The sequence below is a fragment of the Zeugodacus cucurbitae genome, chromosome 5 (genome assembly GCF_028554725.1).
Source record: "Zeugodacus cucurbitae isolate PBARC_wt_2022May chromosome 5, idZeuCucr1.2, whole genome shotgun sequence".
Taxonomy (NCBI): Eukaryota; Metazoa; Arthropoda; class Insecta; order Diptera; family Tephritidae; genus Zeugodacus; species Zeugodacus cucurbitae.
In genome coordinates, this window is record NC_071670.1 from 16,296,583 (window position 1) to 16,315,066 (window position 18,484).

At 36.9% G+C, this 18,484-nt stretch overlaps 1 protein-coding gene and 2 long non-coding RNA genes across 3 annotated transcripts; all 3 read left to right on the plus strand.

Moving 5' to 3' along the window:
- The first annotated feature begins 2,794 nt into the window (after positions 1 to 2,794).
- LOC105217873 (uncharacterized) lies at positions 2,795 to 3,513 on the plus strand. Its single transcript, XR_852020.3, has 2 exons — positions 2,795 to 2,871; positions 3,000 to 3,513. It is a non-coding gene; the product is annotated as an uncharacterized LOC105217873 (long non-coding RNA).
- A 3,452-nt stretch (positions 3,514 to 6,965) lies between these two features.
- LOC105217872 (procyclic form-specific polypeptide B1-alpha-like) lies at positions 6,966 to 7,751 on the plus strand. Its single transcript, XM_011193107.3, has 2 exons — positions 6,966 to 7,117; positions 7,225 to 7,751. Exons 1-2 carry the CDS (start codon positions 7,078 to 7,080, stop codon positions 7,560 to 7,562), a joined length of 378 nt encoding a protein of 125 aa, XP_011191409.1. The 5' UTR covers positions 6,966 to 7,077; the 3' UTR covers positions 7,563 to 7,751.
- A 4,490-nt stretch (positions 7,752 to 12,241) lies between these two features.
- Positions 12,242 to 12,692, plus strand: LOC128922178 (uncharacterized). The gene is made up of 2 exons (XR_008471442.1): positions 12,242 to 12,374; positions 12,458 to 12,692. It is a non-coding gene; the product is annotated as an uncharacterized LOC128922178 (long non-coding RNA).
- Positions 12,693 to 18,484: the final 5,792 nt, after the last annotated feature.

An 18,484-nucleotide genomic window follows, 5' to 3' on the forward strand; every position in this document is an offset into this window, starting at 1 on the left:
TGTATAACATAAATCAACCTCGACTTTGTAATGAACTTTGTATCGTCATCGAAGCCAAGATTGATTGTATATCTTAATCACAAAACGTGTGGCCGGGTCTGCTAGTTAATTTATATTTCTTCTGTGCGTACGTAGAATGTCACTGAACTCATTCTAAACGGCTGAACCGATTTGTATGTCATTTTTTGTCTGTCATCAGGTGGATTTGAGAATTTGTTTTATTCACAATTCGGCCCAATTTAAGTAGTTTATTTAGTTTGAAAGAATCCGACACCGAATTATCAGTAAATTATGCCTTATGTTTTATAAGCGCGTTCTACTTCCAAATGGTTCATTAACGTCAGGGTTCCCTGAACAATTGAAAGACATTGGGGAAGATAGAGGATGCACAATATTTGAATCCTAATTTCTGAATTTTTGTAACGTGCTGACTACCAAAGATTAATTAATAAAAAGTATCCATCCTGATTTGTGACGTGAACGAGCTATTTTAGCCACTAAGACAAGCAGCTCACGAAGGTTTTAGACCAGTATCCTCTGGGTAGCCAACAAACAGCCGTTTGGAGGCGAGCTAAAATGAGAAGGCGAACCCGCATCTGCGTTTGTGCGTAGGGTTTGGAACCCACATAAATGCGAAGTACCAATGAAAATCCGATTAAAGCCTCGGATGAGAAACCCTCCCTTTGATGACGACCCCGGTAAACGTCCAAGAAGTGCCATGGACAGGACAAGAACGGAAGTAGGTGGGTCCCTGTGTCATCTACTAAAGCGGCCATATAAAGGAGTGCAAATCACCCCGGTGGATAATTGTCTAGCAACAATCCGCATAAAAGCGAGGTTCTTCAACATATTGCTTATTTGCGCCCACTCTCCAATGGAAGAGAAGGACGATGTGACTAAAGATACTTTCTATGAGCGCTTAGAAAGCACATATGTAAGAGCGCTGCCCCGCCACGATATCACAATAGTGCTTGGCGATTTCAACGCTAGGGTAGGTAAAGAAGGTACCTTTGGCACAACAGTCGGAAAATTCAGCATGACGAAACATCGCTAAACGTCCTGAGGCTGATCAACTTTGCTGGGGTCCGAAATATGTTTATCTGTAGTACCAGATTCCGGCACTAGAAAATTTGTCAAGCAACATTGATGTCTCCTGATCGAAACACGCTCAACCAAATCTATCAGTATTTCAACCTAATTGCTCAGTTTTAAGTTGCCAACTTTGTTCAATACTGCTAACGAGTCGACCGTGTCAATTTGGACGTCTACTTCTGAAATTACTAGGATCATAAAAGAGTTAGATCCGAAGAAGGCTTCAGGACATACTATTACTCCAAAAACGTTAATTGAATTACCGAATATTGCTATAATAGTGCTCTCCTTGCTCTTTAATGCAATTGGGTTGCTGGTACTATCCAATTTGGTGGAAAAAGTCGCAGATCATCATGATAGATAAACCTGGGAAACACATAACACAGCCGTATTCTTCCAGACCAATAAGTCTCTTACCCTGTCTTTCCAAAATATTCGAAAAATCTGTCAAAAATTTCTCCTTTCCTCCACGAAAATAATACAATACCAACCCACCAAATCGGGTATCGTGCTGAACATGGCACTGTAGAGCAAGTAAATAGAATTGCTAACGAAATCAGGAAGGCATTCGAGCACAGAGAGTACTGTTCAGCTATTTTTCCAGATGTAGCTCAGGCGTTCGATAAGGTCTGGCATGAAGGCCTTTTATGGAAACTTAAAAACGCTTTACCTTACGAATTGCATACAACTTTGGAGTCATATTTAAGAAACAGGAAGTTTACTGTTAAAGTAGTAGATTTCATATCAGAAGAACGAGCAATAAGAGCTGGTGTACCTCAGGGCAGTGTATAATAGCGTAACCCATCAAAGCATCAAGAGTATTAAAGGAGTACTTCATTTTTTCGAAGAATGGCTAGCCGTATGACGTATAAATATTAATGAACAAAAATGCAATTATGTTACATTTTCGCTAAGATTCTAAATATGTCGGACAGTTAAAACACTTAAAAAAAAATTCTAAGCTTAGCCTAGACAACAAAGTCTTGTTATACAATGCAATCATGAAATCGATTTGGATGTATGGTATTCAACTGTGAGGTAGGACCAACATTGATATAATTCAGAGATTCCAATTCAGACGTCATTCGAAGTTTGCGATATTGTATAATTTTACGCCTTTCAAATTAATACTATAAATAAGTGAAAAGCCGTATAACCCTTATGTGCTTCGACTTAGTTTTTGTGATGCAACGACTCATCGGCTACTAAATGCAACTACACGCTTGCCGCCGTTTAATTCTTCAACAATGCATTTCACTTGCAAAGTACTGTTGAATTGACACTGGTATACAAAGTTTTCGAATGTAGTAAATCGCAATGGGAAGCAAGTCATAGTTAATGAGCAGAGGTTCAGAATACAGACGGTAGCAAACCAACAGCCAAACTTTTATACCGTAATTTTCTCTTCAGACCATTCGATTCCGATTTTATAGCCTTTTTCTTATAAATAAAAATTTGCATTTTTTTTACATTTTACTTTATTACGGTATATCCGTGTTTGGAAAAATAAATATAAAAGACCACACAGTTGGGTTAAGCCTTCGATGTTAAATGGAAATAAATTTTTCCAAGACTGCTCAGTACCAATAATTTATATGAAGTTAAAAAATAAAATAATTGCTCGGATTAAAAATCGAATTAGATTTTGTAGACTAGTTATGCTGAGCAATCTATATAAGGCACTACACATGGCATATCATCTAACAGACATCCTCTGTTCGTTGTAGTGAAGGTTGAATATGAGGCCGAAGTCCATCTATATAACTGTCTTGATTGTGGGTAGGTTGTTAAAGTAGTAGCAGAAATCGATGCTGGAAGTCTACAAATTAGTATTTCTTAAACTGTGGAGTAATTTTTAGGTGAATATTTAATATACATTAAATTTAATTTTTAATTTTTCTTTACAGCGTGTCTGCTTGCCTCTGAAATGCCAAGAGTTGATGGATTTTTTTTGACTCTCGCTTTGACAAGATATGCAATAAGAGGAATCGGGCAAATGATTGAATGTGCAGCAGCAAGCTTTGGTGGCTTTGGTTGTGGGCCAAGGCCTAAACCTCAACCCCGACCCACACCTCAAAAATCACTTTGTGTCCTATTCGGACCACAGATGAGTCTTAATTGTATTTGTAACCCGAAATTAATATGCTAGGCGAAAGAAAAAGAAAACAATAAGTAATAATAGTAATACGGATATCCCGGCGGAAAAAGAGCGATATAACAGATTCCACGAGTAAGGATAAGGAGATGTATAGTTCGGCATCAAATAAGGAACGCAAAAAACCAAACTTCTGCCGACATATATGAATACTTCGACATATATCCATGAAGTAAAGAGGAGAAATAAATGAATTGAAATAATGGGGATTTAAATAAAAGTTTCAGAAAAAAATGTTTTTTTCCCTTTTTCTGTTCAAACCCAAATTCAAATTGACTTGTATCTATATTGTGAGCAGGATATCAAAGATCGAAGTGCTACCAGTACTGTTTAACCAACAATTAAGCCGTTGTGCTGAGTTCTAGATCTTATCTTATCTGAACTTAGAGAAGTATTCTTTCCAGAAGTTAGGAATAAATAGTTGTTAGCCTTTCGCAATTACCTAATATTAATATGGGATGGGTTTTGTTTGTAGTGAAAATATTTCTCTAAAGCGTTGCAATGCGTAGACCTATGGTTCTATTATCCATCTCCACCATAAATTTCTAGATATTTTCTCTTTTTAGTGAATTATTTACATGTGATTTGACGGATATCTTCTGTGTTTTATCTATCTGTAAGGCCTTTTGGTCATTTTCTCCTCTTACTTAAAAGATAAAGATATCGACAGCACTTAACCTTGCTTCGGTATCTGAAATAATGGTTGCATAGACAATCTTCCACCGAATCTACAAAGTAAATAAACTTTTATGGAAGGAATCATGGCATAGTCTTTATGATAATTAACTTCATTAACAAATACTTTGTCTGTGTGCGGAAGTAATGATAGTTCTGTGGAGATAAACACTTCGACAGACGCCACCGATGAAAATAAAGAGACGAGTAATGCAAGCAAAAATCTTTATATCAAAACGATACAAGACATAAATGTTGTAAAAGGAAAACAATAATCTATATCTATACTACTATTATAAAGAGGAAAGATTTGTATGTATGTTTGTAATGAATAAACTCAAAAATTACAGTGCCGATTTCAAAAATTCTTTCACCATTGAAAAGCTACATTCTCTCCGAGTAACATAGGTTATATTTATTGCTGGAATCTCAATTTTCTGGAAATAGCTCCCAGGTGAGGGTATTAAAAAGACTCCGTGATGATCTTGATCTGAACTGAAAATCGTCTTGGAAGTCATTCTCTTCGCATCGTAATCGCGTGCCAAAATTTCGAGTAAAGAGCGCTCGCAGCTGCTGGCTGAACAAAATTTCAAAACCTCCCAAGTACGCGCTTGAGATTGAGTACGGAGCCCGTGCACACGCTTGAAGAACAAAATATTAGAAATATACAAGATCGCACTAGGGCTTCGAACTCTGAGCGTTCCCAACGTCTTCATAATCAGAGAGAAAGACAAAGGACACCAAGACTAGAGGTCGTAATCAAGTTTTAGCTCATTACAAATAAAATATAATTTCATGTTCGAATTTTCCGCATTTTACTTTTTTTAAATGTACCCACGCAAAAAACGGTAAAGTACAAACATATGTATGGGAGAGTGTGTATGTGTATGTAAAAAATTACAACTTTTGGAATGTTCGTTTAAACCCGTGCGAAGCCGGAGTGGTATTTCAATAAAAAAATATTGTATTTTCTTATTATACGCTCGCAATATGTTACGAAGAGATTTTTATAGTTCTGTTCACATATGCATGTGAGTCATAAAACTGAAGGACTGAGATATAGAGTTATATATCAAAATTATCAATATGACGAGACAAGTTGAAATCCAAATGTCTATCTGTCCGTGCGTGGAACGGATAACTTTAGTTAAAATTAAAATATCTTGATGAAACACAGGTTCCTTGGAACTGTGGCCACACAAAATGGCGAAAGCCTATAAAATGCCATAAGTAAGGCATAAATAAAGTTATGAATGTTGGATTTGGTACAGAGATCACACTAGGTAGGGGCATATTTGATTTTAATTTTTTTAATAAGTAGTTTTTTTTTGTATATGCCTCGCAAACCAATAGGATATATGTATAAAACAAACTTTCTAGAAGTAGGACTATAAATTTTCAAGGACCCTGATATCGAACAGGAAGAACTCAGGGCCCAAGAGTAATTTCAGCATCACCCAAAATATCGGTAAATCTCTCAGATATTTTATTGTATTGACTGAAATCGGTTCAAGAATTACCTGTACTGCCAGCTGAATGGAGGTCGATTGAGCGGACATAATGTAACACTGGCAACTTGTTCTGCGAAGATCTACAAGTTGTTTTGATTAAAGTCCAATATTGGTTAATAAAGACGTAAAAGCTGAAATCCTAACTATTTTATAAACGTTTTTTTTTTTTAACTTACAAAAAACTTAATTCATCGTAAGGCCTTTCGATGTACAATAATTTGGGTATATTTCTAACCCTGAAACACACAAAATGTAATTAGTCGAGTGAAAATAATAGATTTACTAAATGTAAGCTACAAAATGTTCTTCTTTGACCTTGAGCCTTATTAATAGTTTGTCAAAAGTATTGGAAATTTGCAAACGTATAGGAACATTAGAAAGAATCACTGGCATCTATAGTAAAGTACAACTTCACCTTTCCACTGAAAATAGTGGCTTCAAGAGTGTTGCACAAATGTTTTACACAATTTCGGGGAACTTTAATTTCGAAGCAAAATTATGCAAGGGTCAACCAATCTTCAGCGCCATCAAATTTAGAAACTCTATAGGATAGTTGACAAATTCATCAGGGTCAACAGCAGTGTCAATCGATTTAAATATAATTTGTATTCGCTCACGTATTCATGCATTATTAGTACAATTATGTCACATATTTGGACGGATACTTTGTATTAATTTATCTTTGGTAGTCGGCATGTTTCACAAATTCCCTGGCAATTCGTTGTGTATCTTCAAATAGTTGTCGCAAAGTTATTCAATTGTTCAGGGAACCCTGACACTAATGAACCATTTTGAAGTTGAACGCACATACAGTTACACAGCTAAAAATACATATATATATCAAACCAGATCTTGATCCTTTATCACCTTAAATTGAATTGTTCAACTGGAAATTTCCTCAACTGAATTGGATCCATATGTCAATATACCAAAAGGCATGAAAAATCTGTCAGGAAAAGATGTCACCGCTACGTCATATAGTAAAGCAGACTGTTGACAATGCTATCTCTAGTTCCCATGAGACACATATCTATGGCTATATTGTAATATGCTTCTGAATATTAAAATTCAGACGTCATTCGAAGTTTGCGGTACTGTATAATTTTACACCTTTTAAATTAATACTATAAAATGGTAAAAAGCCTTATTACGCTTATGTGCTTCGACTTAGTTTTTGTGATGACACGACTCATCGGCTACTAAATGCAACTACACGCTTGACGCCGCTTAATTCTTCAACAAAGCATTTCACTTGCAAATTAATGTTGAATTGACACTGGTACACAAAGTTTGTGAATGTAGAAAACCGCAATGGGAAGCAACTCATAGTTACTGAGCAGAGGGTTCAAAATACAGACGGTAGCAAATCTACTTATTTTCTTTATTATGGTATATCCGTGCTTGGAAAAATAAACATAAAAGACCACACAGTTGGGTTAAGCCTTCGATGTTAAATGGAAATAAATTTTTCCTAGACTGCTCAGTACCAATAATTTATATCAAGTTAAAAAAAATAAAATAATTGCTCGGATTAAAAATCGAATTAGATTTTGTAGACTAGTTATGCTGAGCAATCTATATAAGGCGCTACACATGACATATCATCTAACAGAAATCCTCTGTTCGTTGTAGTGAAGGTTGAATATGAGGCCGAAGTCCATCTATATAACTGTCTTGATTGTGGGTAAGTTGTTAAAGTACTAGCATAAATCGATGCTGGAAGTCTACATAAACTGTGGACTAATTTGAATAGTTGAAAAATAAATTAAATTGGAAATTTTATCTTTACAGTGTTTCTGCTTGCCTCTGAAATGCCAAGAGTTGATGGATTTTTTTTTACTCTCGGTTTGGCAAATTTTGCAATAAGAGGAATTGGGCAATTCATTGAATGTGCAGCAGCAAGCTTTGGTGGCTTTGGTTGCGGGCCAAGGCCTAAACCTCAACCTCGACCTCCACCTCGACCTCCACCTTGTCCTGTACCTATACCTCAACCACCTCCTCAAACTACACCTCGTCCTCCAACTACACCCCAACCTCGACCTCAACCTACACCTCAAAATCCACCTTGTGTCCTATTCGGACCACAGGTGAGCCTTAATTGTATTTGTAACCCGAAATTCCTATGCTAGCCGAAAGAAAAAGAAAACAATAAGTAATAAGTGTAACACGGATATCCTGGCGGAAAAGAGCGATAGTAAGGATAAGGAGATGGATAGTTCGGCATCAAATAAGGAACGCAGAAAACCAAACTTCAGGCAATATGAATACTTCGATATATGTCCATGAGGTAAAGAGGAGAAATAAATGAATTGAAATAATGGGGATTTAAATATAAATCTCAGAAAAAAATGTGTTTTTTTCTTTTTCTGTTCAAACCCAAATTAAAATTGTCATGTATCAATATTGTGAGCAGGATATCAAAGATCGAAGTGCTATCCGCTGAGTAACGCACGAACTGCAAGGAAGCGTCTGTCAAAGACCTACAAGTAAGCCATTGTGTTGGGTCCTATGTTATAGATCCATCTTAGAAGAGTATTCATAACATAAGTTATGAAAAAGAAGTAAGGAAAGGCTAAGTTCGGGTGCAACCGAACATTTTATACTCTCGCAATTTATAGATGGAGTTTTATTAAGATAACACATTTTGACCATATAATCATCATAAATAGTATATTAGGCCAGAAGTAATTCCTGGAATTCAAAATTTCGTTATATGGGAAGTAAGCGTGGTTTCCGCATGTTATTAAAATCGATCTTGTAGTTTCTGGGATATGGTTTTTGACCTATAAGTGGACGAAGCCAGGCCCATTACCCATTTTTTTTTAAATATCTCAGTGCAACTTTCTTCTGCCATATCTTCTGTAAAATTTAATGTTTCTGGTGTTTTCTGTTAGTGAGTTAACGCACTTTTAGTAATTTTCAACATAACCTTTGTATGGTAGGTGGGAGTGGTTATTATCCGATTTCAACTATTTTAATGATGTGTGTGATGGAGTACGTAAAGGAAAAGACTGCATAAAGTTTGGTTTATATAGCTTTATTGGTTTGTGAGATAGGTATGTATAAAAATCTATTTAGGGGCGGGCCCACGCCCACTTCCCCAAAAAAATTACATCCAAATATGCCCCTACCTAGCGCGACCCCTTGTGCCAATTTTGTTTTTGGTTTTCGCCATTTTGTGTGCGTGGTAGTGGCCCGACTTTTATCAAATTTATACCAACCGTCTCATGGTGCCAAGGAATATGTGTATCAAGTTACCGCTTGCACAGGCAGACGGACAGACATCCGGATTTCAAATCTACTCGCCACCCTGATACCTTTGGTATGTATATATAACCCTATATCTAATTTGTTTTGCTTTAGGTCTTGCAAGCAACTGTTATGTGAACAAAACTTCAATACTCTCTCTAGAACCTTTGTTGGGAGAGTATAATAGTTTTTAGCCTTTCGCAATTAAATAACTCATTTTTATAGTTTTGTTCACAAATATTTGTAAGTCATACAACTAAACGAGTTAGATATAGGGTTATGTATGTCAAAATTAGCCGGATGACGATTTGAAATCCGAATGTCTGTCTGTCCGTCTGTGGAACGGATAAATTGAGTAAAATCTAAAATATCTTGACAAAATTTGGTACACTTGTTCCTTGGAAATGTGGCCCCACAAACCGAAAGCCTATACGGTGTCATAACTGAGCCATAAATAGAGTTATGAAAGTAGTATTTGGTACAGAGGATCACACAAGGTAGGAGCATATTTAGATGTAATCTTTTAGAAAAGTGGGCGTGGCCCAGCCCCCAAACATTCTGCAGTCATATATATTACGCACCCCACAACACACCATTAAAATAGGTAGAATCGGATAACAACCACGCCCACCTCCCATACAAAGTTTATGTTGAAATTTACTAAAAGCGCGTTAACTCACTAACTTAAAACATTAGAAACATTAAATTTTACAGAGCAAATGGCTGAAGGAAACTGCACTCAGATTTTAAAATAATGGTAGATGGGCGTGGCATGGACCAAAAACCATATCTTAGAAACTACTTTACACATATACTGTGTTTGAGGTGTGGCATCACTTCTGTAAAAATTGTATCTTCAAATCCCCAGATATCGAACATGAATAACTTAGTATCTAAGGGCAATTTAACGTCATCGGAAATATCTCTTTGATATTTTAATGTAATTCAGAGGAAATATATTGCTTCTAATAGTGTGTCTCTGCACCAAAAGTGGTTAAAATCGGGTCATAACTTCCCCCAGCTCCCATATACCTACTTATAGGGTTTTCAAAAATACGATGGGTTAATATGTGAAATGTCTTAGCCAAATTAAGTGAGCACATAATCTTGGATATCGTATGTTGGTGCTGGAAATGAGTGAAATCGGTTCAGTAATTACCTCAGCCCTCATATAATGATGATATTCGTTATTCTATTGGACTTTATGCCAAGTCAAACTGTGTGTTATCAATAAATTTCGACTTTATAATTTGTTCGGTTGCACCATTTCTTAATCTTTTTTATTCAAAATTGAAACTGAATTGTACCTAACTTATAAGCAAGCGCGTAAGGACCGATGTGCTGTTAGCTGATCGTTTACGCGAACACAATATAACACTGGTTACTTGTGTAAGTTGACGACACCAAAAACTCCGTCATGATTGGGAAGGATCTCTCCGAGCCGTTCGATACCAAACGAGGCTTCAGACAAGGTGACGCGCTATTGTGTGACTTCTTTAACTTGATGCTGGAAAAACGAGCTGCAGAACTAAATAGAGAAAGTACAATCTTCTATAAGAGTGTACAGTTACTGGCGTATGCGGATGATATTGATATCATAGGAAGCAACAACCGCGCCGTTTGTTCTGCTTTTTCCAGACTAGATAAAGAAGCGAAGCGTATGGGTCTGGAGATGAATGAGGACAAGACGAAATATCTCCTGTCATCAAACAAACAGTCAGCGCATTTCCGTCTTGGCCCCCACGTCACTGTTGACAGTCATAACTTCGAAGTCGTAGATAATTTCGTGTACCTGGGAACCAGCATCAACAACACCAACAATGTCAGCTTCGAAATCCAGCGCAGAATCACTCTTGCCAACAGGTGCTACTTTGGACTGAGTAGGCAATTGAACAGTAAAGTCCTCTCTCGACGAACCAAATTCAAACTCTACAGGTCGCTTATCATTCCCGTCCTGCTTTATGGTGCAGAAGCGTAGACGATTTCATTATCAGATGAGACGACACTAGGAGTTTTCGAGAGGAAAATTTTGCGCAAGATTTATGATCCTCAGAACATGGACAACGGCGAATACCGGGGACGATGGAACAATGTGCTGTATGATTTATACGACGACATTGACATAATTCAGCGAATAAAAAGACAGCGGCTGCGCTGGCTAGGTCATGTTGTCCGAATGGACGAAAACACTCCAGCGCTGAAAGTGTTAGATGCAGGAAGGCGAAGGCCTCCACTGCGTTGGAGGGACCAGGTGGAGAGCGACCTGGTTACCCTTGGAATCTCCAACTGGCGCCGATCTGCGAGGGAAAGAGAGGAATGGCGCGCTATCAACGATGCGGTTATAACCGGCTAAACGGTTCCAACGCATATCCTATCACGTAAGGGTAAAAAAGCCATATAAATTAATAAAGGTCGAGATTAAAGCCTTCTTGCATCTAGTAGGTCTTCAGAGTTGTCCAGCAAGCGTTTGAATATAGATATTTGGTATCACGAAATCGGTTCGTTGTAAGCGTCACTAAGGTTAAGCAAACTGGAGTTGTCGTACAAATAAAAAAAAGTGGCCCGATTTTGTATGTGTACCGCTATGTTGTGCAGGTGCAAGTGAGATCCGTGGGCAACTCCACCTTTGAATTTAGTGAATAATTAAATTAGTCAAATAAAAAACCAAAATTTTGATTTTGCATTCTCCTCTAAAACTGAAATGAACTTTTATTAAGAAGTTAAAAGTTTTTAGAAGTTGTTTTAATTAAAGTCCAATATTAATACTTATAAGCGAATTATAAAGCATCACTGGCATCCATAGTAAATTACAACTTCAATGAGAAATTTTCCACTGAAAATAGTGGCGTCAAGAGTGTTGCCCAAATGTTTTACATAATTTCGGGGTACTCTAATTTCGACGCAAAATTATACAATCGTCATAAAATTTACATTTAGAATTTAGAATAGTTGACCACTTCATCGGGATTAATTTAATTTTAATTTAATGATTTGAATATACTTTTTATTAATATTTTGAAATTGATTGCGTCAATATTTAAGTTCTTAGTGTCACAAATCTGGATGGATATCTCTTATATAAAAACCTTATTACGTTTATGTGTTTCGACTTAGTTTTTGTGATGACACGACTCATCGGCTACTAAATGCAACTACACGCTTGACGCCGCGTAATTCTTCAACAATGCATTTCACTTGCAAATTACTGTTGAATTGACACTGGTACACAAAGTTTGTGAATGTAGAAAACCGCAATGGGAAGCAAGTCATATTTAATGAGCACCAACAGCCAAACTTGTATACCGTAATCTTCTCTGCAGACCCTTCGATTCCAATTTTATACCCTTTTTCTTATTTATAAATAAAAATTTGTAATTTTTTTAGCATTTTACTTTATTAGTAGATACTTGTTTGAAAAAAGAAATATGTAAGACCACGCAGTTGGGTTAAGCCTTCGATGTTAAATGGAAATAAATTTTTCCTAGACTACTCAGTGCCAATAATTTATATCAAGTTAAAAAAGAAAATAAGTGCTCGGTTTAAAAATAGAATTAAATTTTGTAGACTAGTTATGCTGAGCAATCTATATAAGGCGCTGCACATGACATATCATCTAACAGACATCCTCTGTTCGTTGTAGTGAAGGTTGAATATGAGGCCGAAGTCCATCTATATAACTGTCTTGATTGTGGGTAGGTTGTTAGTATTTCTTAAATTGTGGACCATGTAGGTGAATATTTGAACAATAAATTAAATAGCTAATTTTTCTTTACAGCGTTTCTGCTTGCCTCTGAAATGCCAAGAGTTGATGGATTTTTTTTGACTCTCGCTTTGACAAGATATGCAGTAAGAGGAATCGGGCAAATCATTGATTGTACAGCAAAAAGCTTTGGTGGCTTTGGTTGCGGGTCAAAACCCAAACCTCCACCTACACCTGAAAAACCACCTGTTGTTCTATACAAACCAGAGTTGCACATTAATTGCAATTCTAAGTCGAAGAACAAATGCTAGCCGAAAGAAAAAGAAAACATAACATAAACATAAGTACTAATAAAGGGTGATTTTTTAAGAGCTTGATAACTTTTTTAAAAAAAAAAACGCATAAAATTTGCAAAATCTCATCGGTTCTTTATTTGAAACGTTAGATTGGTTCATGACATTTACTTTTTGAAGATAATTTCATTTAAATGTTGACCGCGGCTGCGTCTTAGGTGGTCCATTCGGAAAGTCCAATTTTGGGCAACTTTTTCGAGCATTTCGGCCGGAATAGCCCGAATTTCTTCGGAAATGTTGTCTTCCAAAGCTGGAATAGTTGCTGGCTTATTTCTGTAGACTTTAGACTTGACGTAGCCCCACAAAAAATAGTCTAAAGGCGTTAAATCGCATGATCTTGGTGGCCAACTTACGGGTCCATTTCTTGAGATGAATTGTTCTCCGAAGTTTTCCCTCAAAATGGCCATAGAATCGCGAGCTGTGTGGCATGTAGCGCCATCTTGTTGAAACCACATGTCAACCAAGTTCAGTTCTTCCATTTTTGGCAACAAAAAGTTTGTTAGCATCGAACGATAGCGATCGCCATTCACCGTAACGTTGCGTCCAACAGCATCTTTGAAAAAATACGGTCCAATGATTCCACCAGCGTACAAACCACACCAAACAGTGCATTTTTCGGGATGCATGGGCAGTTCTTGAACGGCTTCTGGTTGCTCTTCACCCCAAATGCGGCAATTTTGCTTATTTACGTAGCCATTCAACCAGAAATGAGCCTCATCGCTGAACAAAATTTGTCGATAAACACATTTCGAACCGAACACTGATTTTGGTAATAAAATTCGATGATTTGCAAGCGTTGCTCGTTAGTAAGTCTATTCATGATGAAATGTCAAAGCATACTGAGCATCTTTCTCTTTGGCACCATGTCTGAAATCCCACGTGATCTGTCAAATACTAATGCATGAAAATCCTAACCTCAAAAAAATCACCCGTTAGTAATATGGATATGTCGGCAGAAAAGAGAGAGATATAACAGATAAGTTGGATAATTTAGCATCAAATAAGGTAAGGAGAAAACCAAATTTCTGTCGACATGAAACTTCGACATATGACGATGAGGTAAAGAGGAGAAATAAATAAATTGAAATAATGGAGATTTAATTACAAGTCTCTTAAAAAACGTGGCGTTTTCCCTTTTTCTGTTCAAACGCAAATTCAAATTGACATGTAGCTATATTGTGAGCAGGATATCTAAGATCGAAATGTTACCAGCTTAGTAAAGCACGAGCTGCAAGGAATCGTCTTTCGAAGACTACAATTAAGCCTTTGTGTTGAGTCGCATAGGGAAAGTGATATTATTTTCATGTTATTTGTTTTTTTGTTTTCTTACGTGAAAGAAGAAGAAATCGACAACCGAATCCGGTAAGGAGTTCAATATAAACGTAATAGAGAAACTTCCACCAAATCTGAATAGTAAATAAACATTCATAGAAGTAATCATCACATATTCTTCTAAATAATGAACGCAAAAGAAAGTGCAGACATTTTCAGACAGTAAATTAGATTATTACCCACAATTTCCGCCCTACAATGTAAATACCAAGAAGACAGTTCTTCAAAAACGTTTCTCTATACTAACTTTGCTTCTAATACTCGGCCTTGATGACATTATTTCAGTTAAGAAAAAGTTCAGGAAATAGAATCGCAAACTGCCTGGAACTTGAAGATCCTTTTATTATATCAAATAAAATGAGTAACATGATAGAGAGAATGACTTACAAGATTAAAAGTGTATAGGGTTTGTAAGCAGGTTCTACAAATAATATTTTTTCATGTAAAGATAGCTTAGAGTTTACTTCTCCATGTATTAGTAGGTAGACTAGGTTATGTCCCGAAAGGTTAATAACCGGATTTTTTCTATGTGACAATATTTGTCAATGTTGAATGTTTTTAACTTTAATTAGTAGAATTGATATTGTTTACTGTAGCTGGCAGAGTTGACCGTGGGCAGAAAATTCGTATTTCTATCTTGAGTAGTGTAAACTACATATAATAAAGTTAAACAGTTATTGATTTATCTACGTCAGTCAAGAAGAAGAAGTTATTGATTTATGCGCATATAAAGGATAGACCTATGATCTATATTCTGATATTCTTTATATAGGTATAGAGCCGAGTTAATACCACACGACTACGATATTTATTTAATGCAGACTAGTCCAAATTTTTACCGTCTCTTTGGAATTTTTAGGTTTGAGAATAATAATATTCGAGCGAGGTCGTCAAAACAATATTGAAATCGATTGACTCAGTTCTATACATGGACTCGTGAACTAATTAGATGGTTTTGCGAATAGCGATTATAGCTCTATTCGTCATAGCTATGAAGTACTGCACGAGTTTATGTATAGGGTTCTACGTGCTTAAGTCGAGCGATAAGCTGGTTGAAATAAATTGATTATGAGTGTGTCAGCTCTGAGACATTACGTGATGTTCCCTGCTATTAATGCTGCGGAAGGGAAACGATAACTTTATTGGAATGCTTCTTCCATTCTTCAATAACCACTTCTACTGAGGCCGTTAGGCTGTTAACTTGCGATATTGAGTTCTACTAAATTTTGGTATTGCACGACTGGTGGTGAGTACCGCAATCAATAGGAGGATAAGTGGTTGGTTAGTTTGAAGTAAAGGTTGATTCAGTAATAAAGAAGTGTTTAAATAGAACACTGAATGATTACTTCTTGATGTTATTTATTTCAGTTCAACTAATTGCCAGCAATATGTTAATAATTAATGGAAATCCAACAACGGACCCTGATCCATATCCACTTTTCATAAATCAACCTATGTTAATCTCATTTAATGGAAATAAAAGTAAAAGCCTTAAGGTTGCAAATACTTTGACAAATGGTACCCCTACGGAGAAGAATGTAAACAGAAGTAATGCTAGTTCTGGAGAGACAAATACTTCAACAGACGGCACCTCGACGGAGAAGAATGCAAACAGAAGTAAAGCAAGTTCTGGAGAGACAAATACTTCGACAGACGACACCTCGATGGAGTAAAATGGATACGGAATTAATGCAAGTTCTGAGGAGACACATACCTCGACGGAGAAGAATGGAAGTGGAAGTATTGCTAGTTCAGGGGAGACAGATATTTCGACAAACGGTACTTTGACAGAAAATAATGGAAGTGGAAGTAATGCAAGTTCTGGGGAGAAAAAAAATTCGACTAGCGGCACCTCAACGGAAAATTATAGAATACAAGATTACGACATTAGTTTACTGTTAGAATTTTGGGCTTTAAATTTCCGGCAGCATGACGTCATAAAGACCCGAAACACGTGATCAATCAAACGAAAGAAAAACTGCCGAATTGCAGGGTAGTACAAAACACTTAAACAAAGCTAAAAGGTGGAAGTGAGCGATAGTGTTTTATTATTATTTAAAAATCTAAGTGAAAAATATATTAACTTGAATGTTTAAACTTTCGTTTTCCATTTGAGAATTCTTCATGTTGCCTATTCCCGGGAGACACGTGTGGTGGAAGCCTCTTGGAAAGGATTCACTAGCCAAAAGACTGGTAAGTGTTCAACGAGCGGCTCTCGTAAGTATGAGTGGCGCGCTCGGAACGACACCAACCTTGGCACTTAACGCCTTAATGCATATAGCATATAGCCGTGGATATAGCTGGACAGTGCTTAGCCGCGAAAGCGGCCGTTAGACTTTGGGATTCCGAGTTTACAAACGAGTGCGTGCCTGGGCACTTAAGTATCCTCACACACTTCAGCTTCATCCCGAGGTCATTGGATCATCTACATGCCGCCTAGCTTAGCCCTGGCAACAACTTCTCTGCTCTTATTCCCTCAAGGAACGTATGGGCGGGAAGGAGGGGAGGCGCGGGAATTGTAAGGCTGATGAACTTGCAAGGTCAGGAACGACGGACTCACTATTAGAAACATGGAATCATATAGGAGCCCCATTGTCCTATTGCGGTTTGCTAATGGACAGATGGGCTTCGGCTTAACTGGGTAGGGGCTGGTCAGTTACCAACACATGCTTAGTCGCAAGATCCTAATGGCCTAAGGTAAACCGCGGTAGGTCTACCGAACTTTTCGCCTTCAGTAAACCTTACCTCTCCTTAGTCGTAGGGGTTCTTACTGGCCATTGCCCCTTTGGGATCCACGCGGTAAGGTTAAAAATCTTACCGGATGCTAGCTCAAGAACGAGATTACTTGGATCTCACTTTTTAGAACAGGCTCGCGAAATAGCGAATATAGAAGTTAAAAAACTCTGCAGATTTGTAGTAGGTCCAGGGCGCTTTGTCGACTCCTAATTGTTAATCTAGGGGGGTTCCATACTTCACAAAGGACTATATTTTAAAGTCTACGTGTGTTTCCCTCTGGGAAACAGCCTTACAACCTAACCTAACCTAACCTAAAATAGTCATACTGTTTGTCAGCAATATTTCGAAATTTAATGAAATGACCACCAAAGCTTCAGATTCAATTGCTGCAATAATAGACCAAACACTAACAACATCTGTAGTATACGATGTGTTGACAGACAAACAATTCTCAATAAATGGGCAGATAGCTGATAATGAAAATAACAATTTTGTTGCAGATATTGTTGCAGATATGGCCACTAGGGAAAGCGATTCTAGTTCATTTGATTAATCTAACATTTCTAAAAATTTGGTATTTCTAGTATGAGTGTTTCTGATGATTCTAGCATTTCTAGTATCTCTGGTTTGAGTGATTCCATCTTCTGTTTTTTCTAGTATTTCTCGTATGAGTGTTTCTCGTGATTCTAGTACATATCGCTAGTTTGATTCTAGTGATAACAATTCATCTTCTAATAGTTAGAGCGAAAGCGAAAAATAAGCAGGCTAAGGACGATAATTCTGTAAATTATTTCCCTCCACAAGACGTTTTCTTGGTGGACGTATCTGCTAATTGTGGTTATTACAATGTACTGTGATAAGTGATATATGGTGGAACTAATTCAACTTTGCTTCAAGTAATAAAAGTTTAATAAAGGATCACCAATAATACTTTTCTCAAATATATAATTTAGCACTTGTGGGCTTAGTATATTAATTTTGTTATATATAAGTAAATTAAATATATGTACTTCTCATTGATTGCTTTGTTTGAGAATTGCATTTAACTTCAGGATGTCAAGATCGGTAAAATCTATATTTTCGAAAATATCCATGTACGAGGGCTGCTATATATATAATGAAAATTGGAATATTTATCAACGAAAATGGTTTTATTGTTTTTCAAAATATTCTCCATCAAGATTTATACACTTTTGCATGCGCTCAAACCAATTTTCGAAGCACTTTTTTTGAGCGATTGTCAAATTGTGCGGGATCCAACGAGAACAAACCTTTTTTACGGCCAGGTGTTCATGCAATATCGAATGTATGCTGGTGGGAGAAATGCATAGGCATGCCTCTATCTGAAGGGATATTAGAGAACGGTCTTACGTTATCAGTTCACGTACGGCATCGATGTTTTCTGGCACAACGGCTGTTTTTGGACGACCTTCACGGAATTCGTCTTTGAGCGAGCGTCGGCCACGATTGAATTCGTTGTACCAGTTTTTCACAGTGCTATAGGATGGTGCTTCATAGCCATACAAAGATTTTAGTTTATCGATGCACTCTTGTCGCGATAATCCACGTCGAAAGTTGTGAAAAATGATCGCACGAAAATGTTCACGAGTTAATTCCATTTTTTGGCCGAGATGAATTTTTTAATTCCCTGTAAATAAATCAATTCACGATTAAATGACAA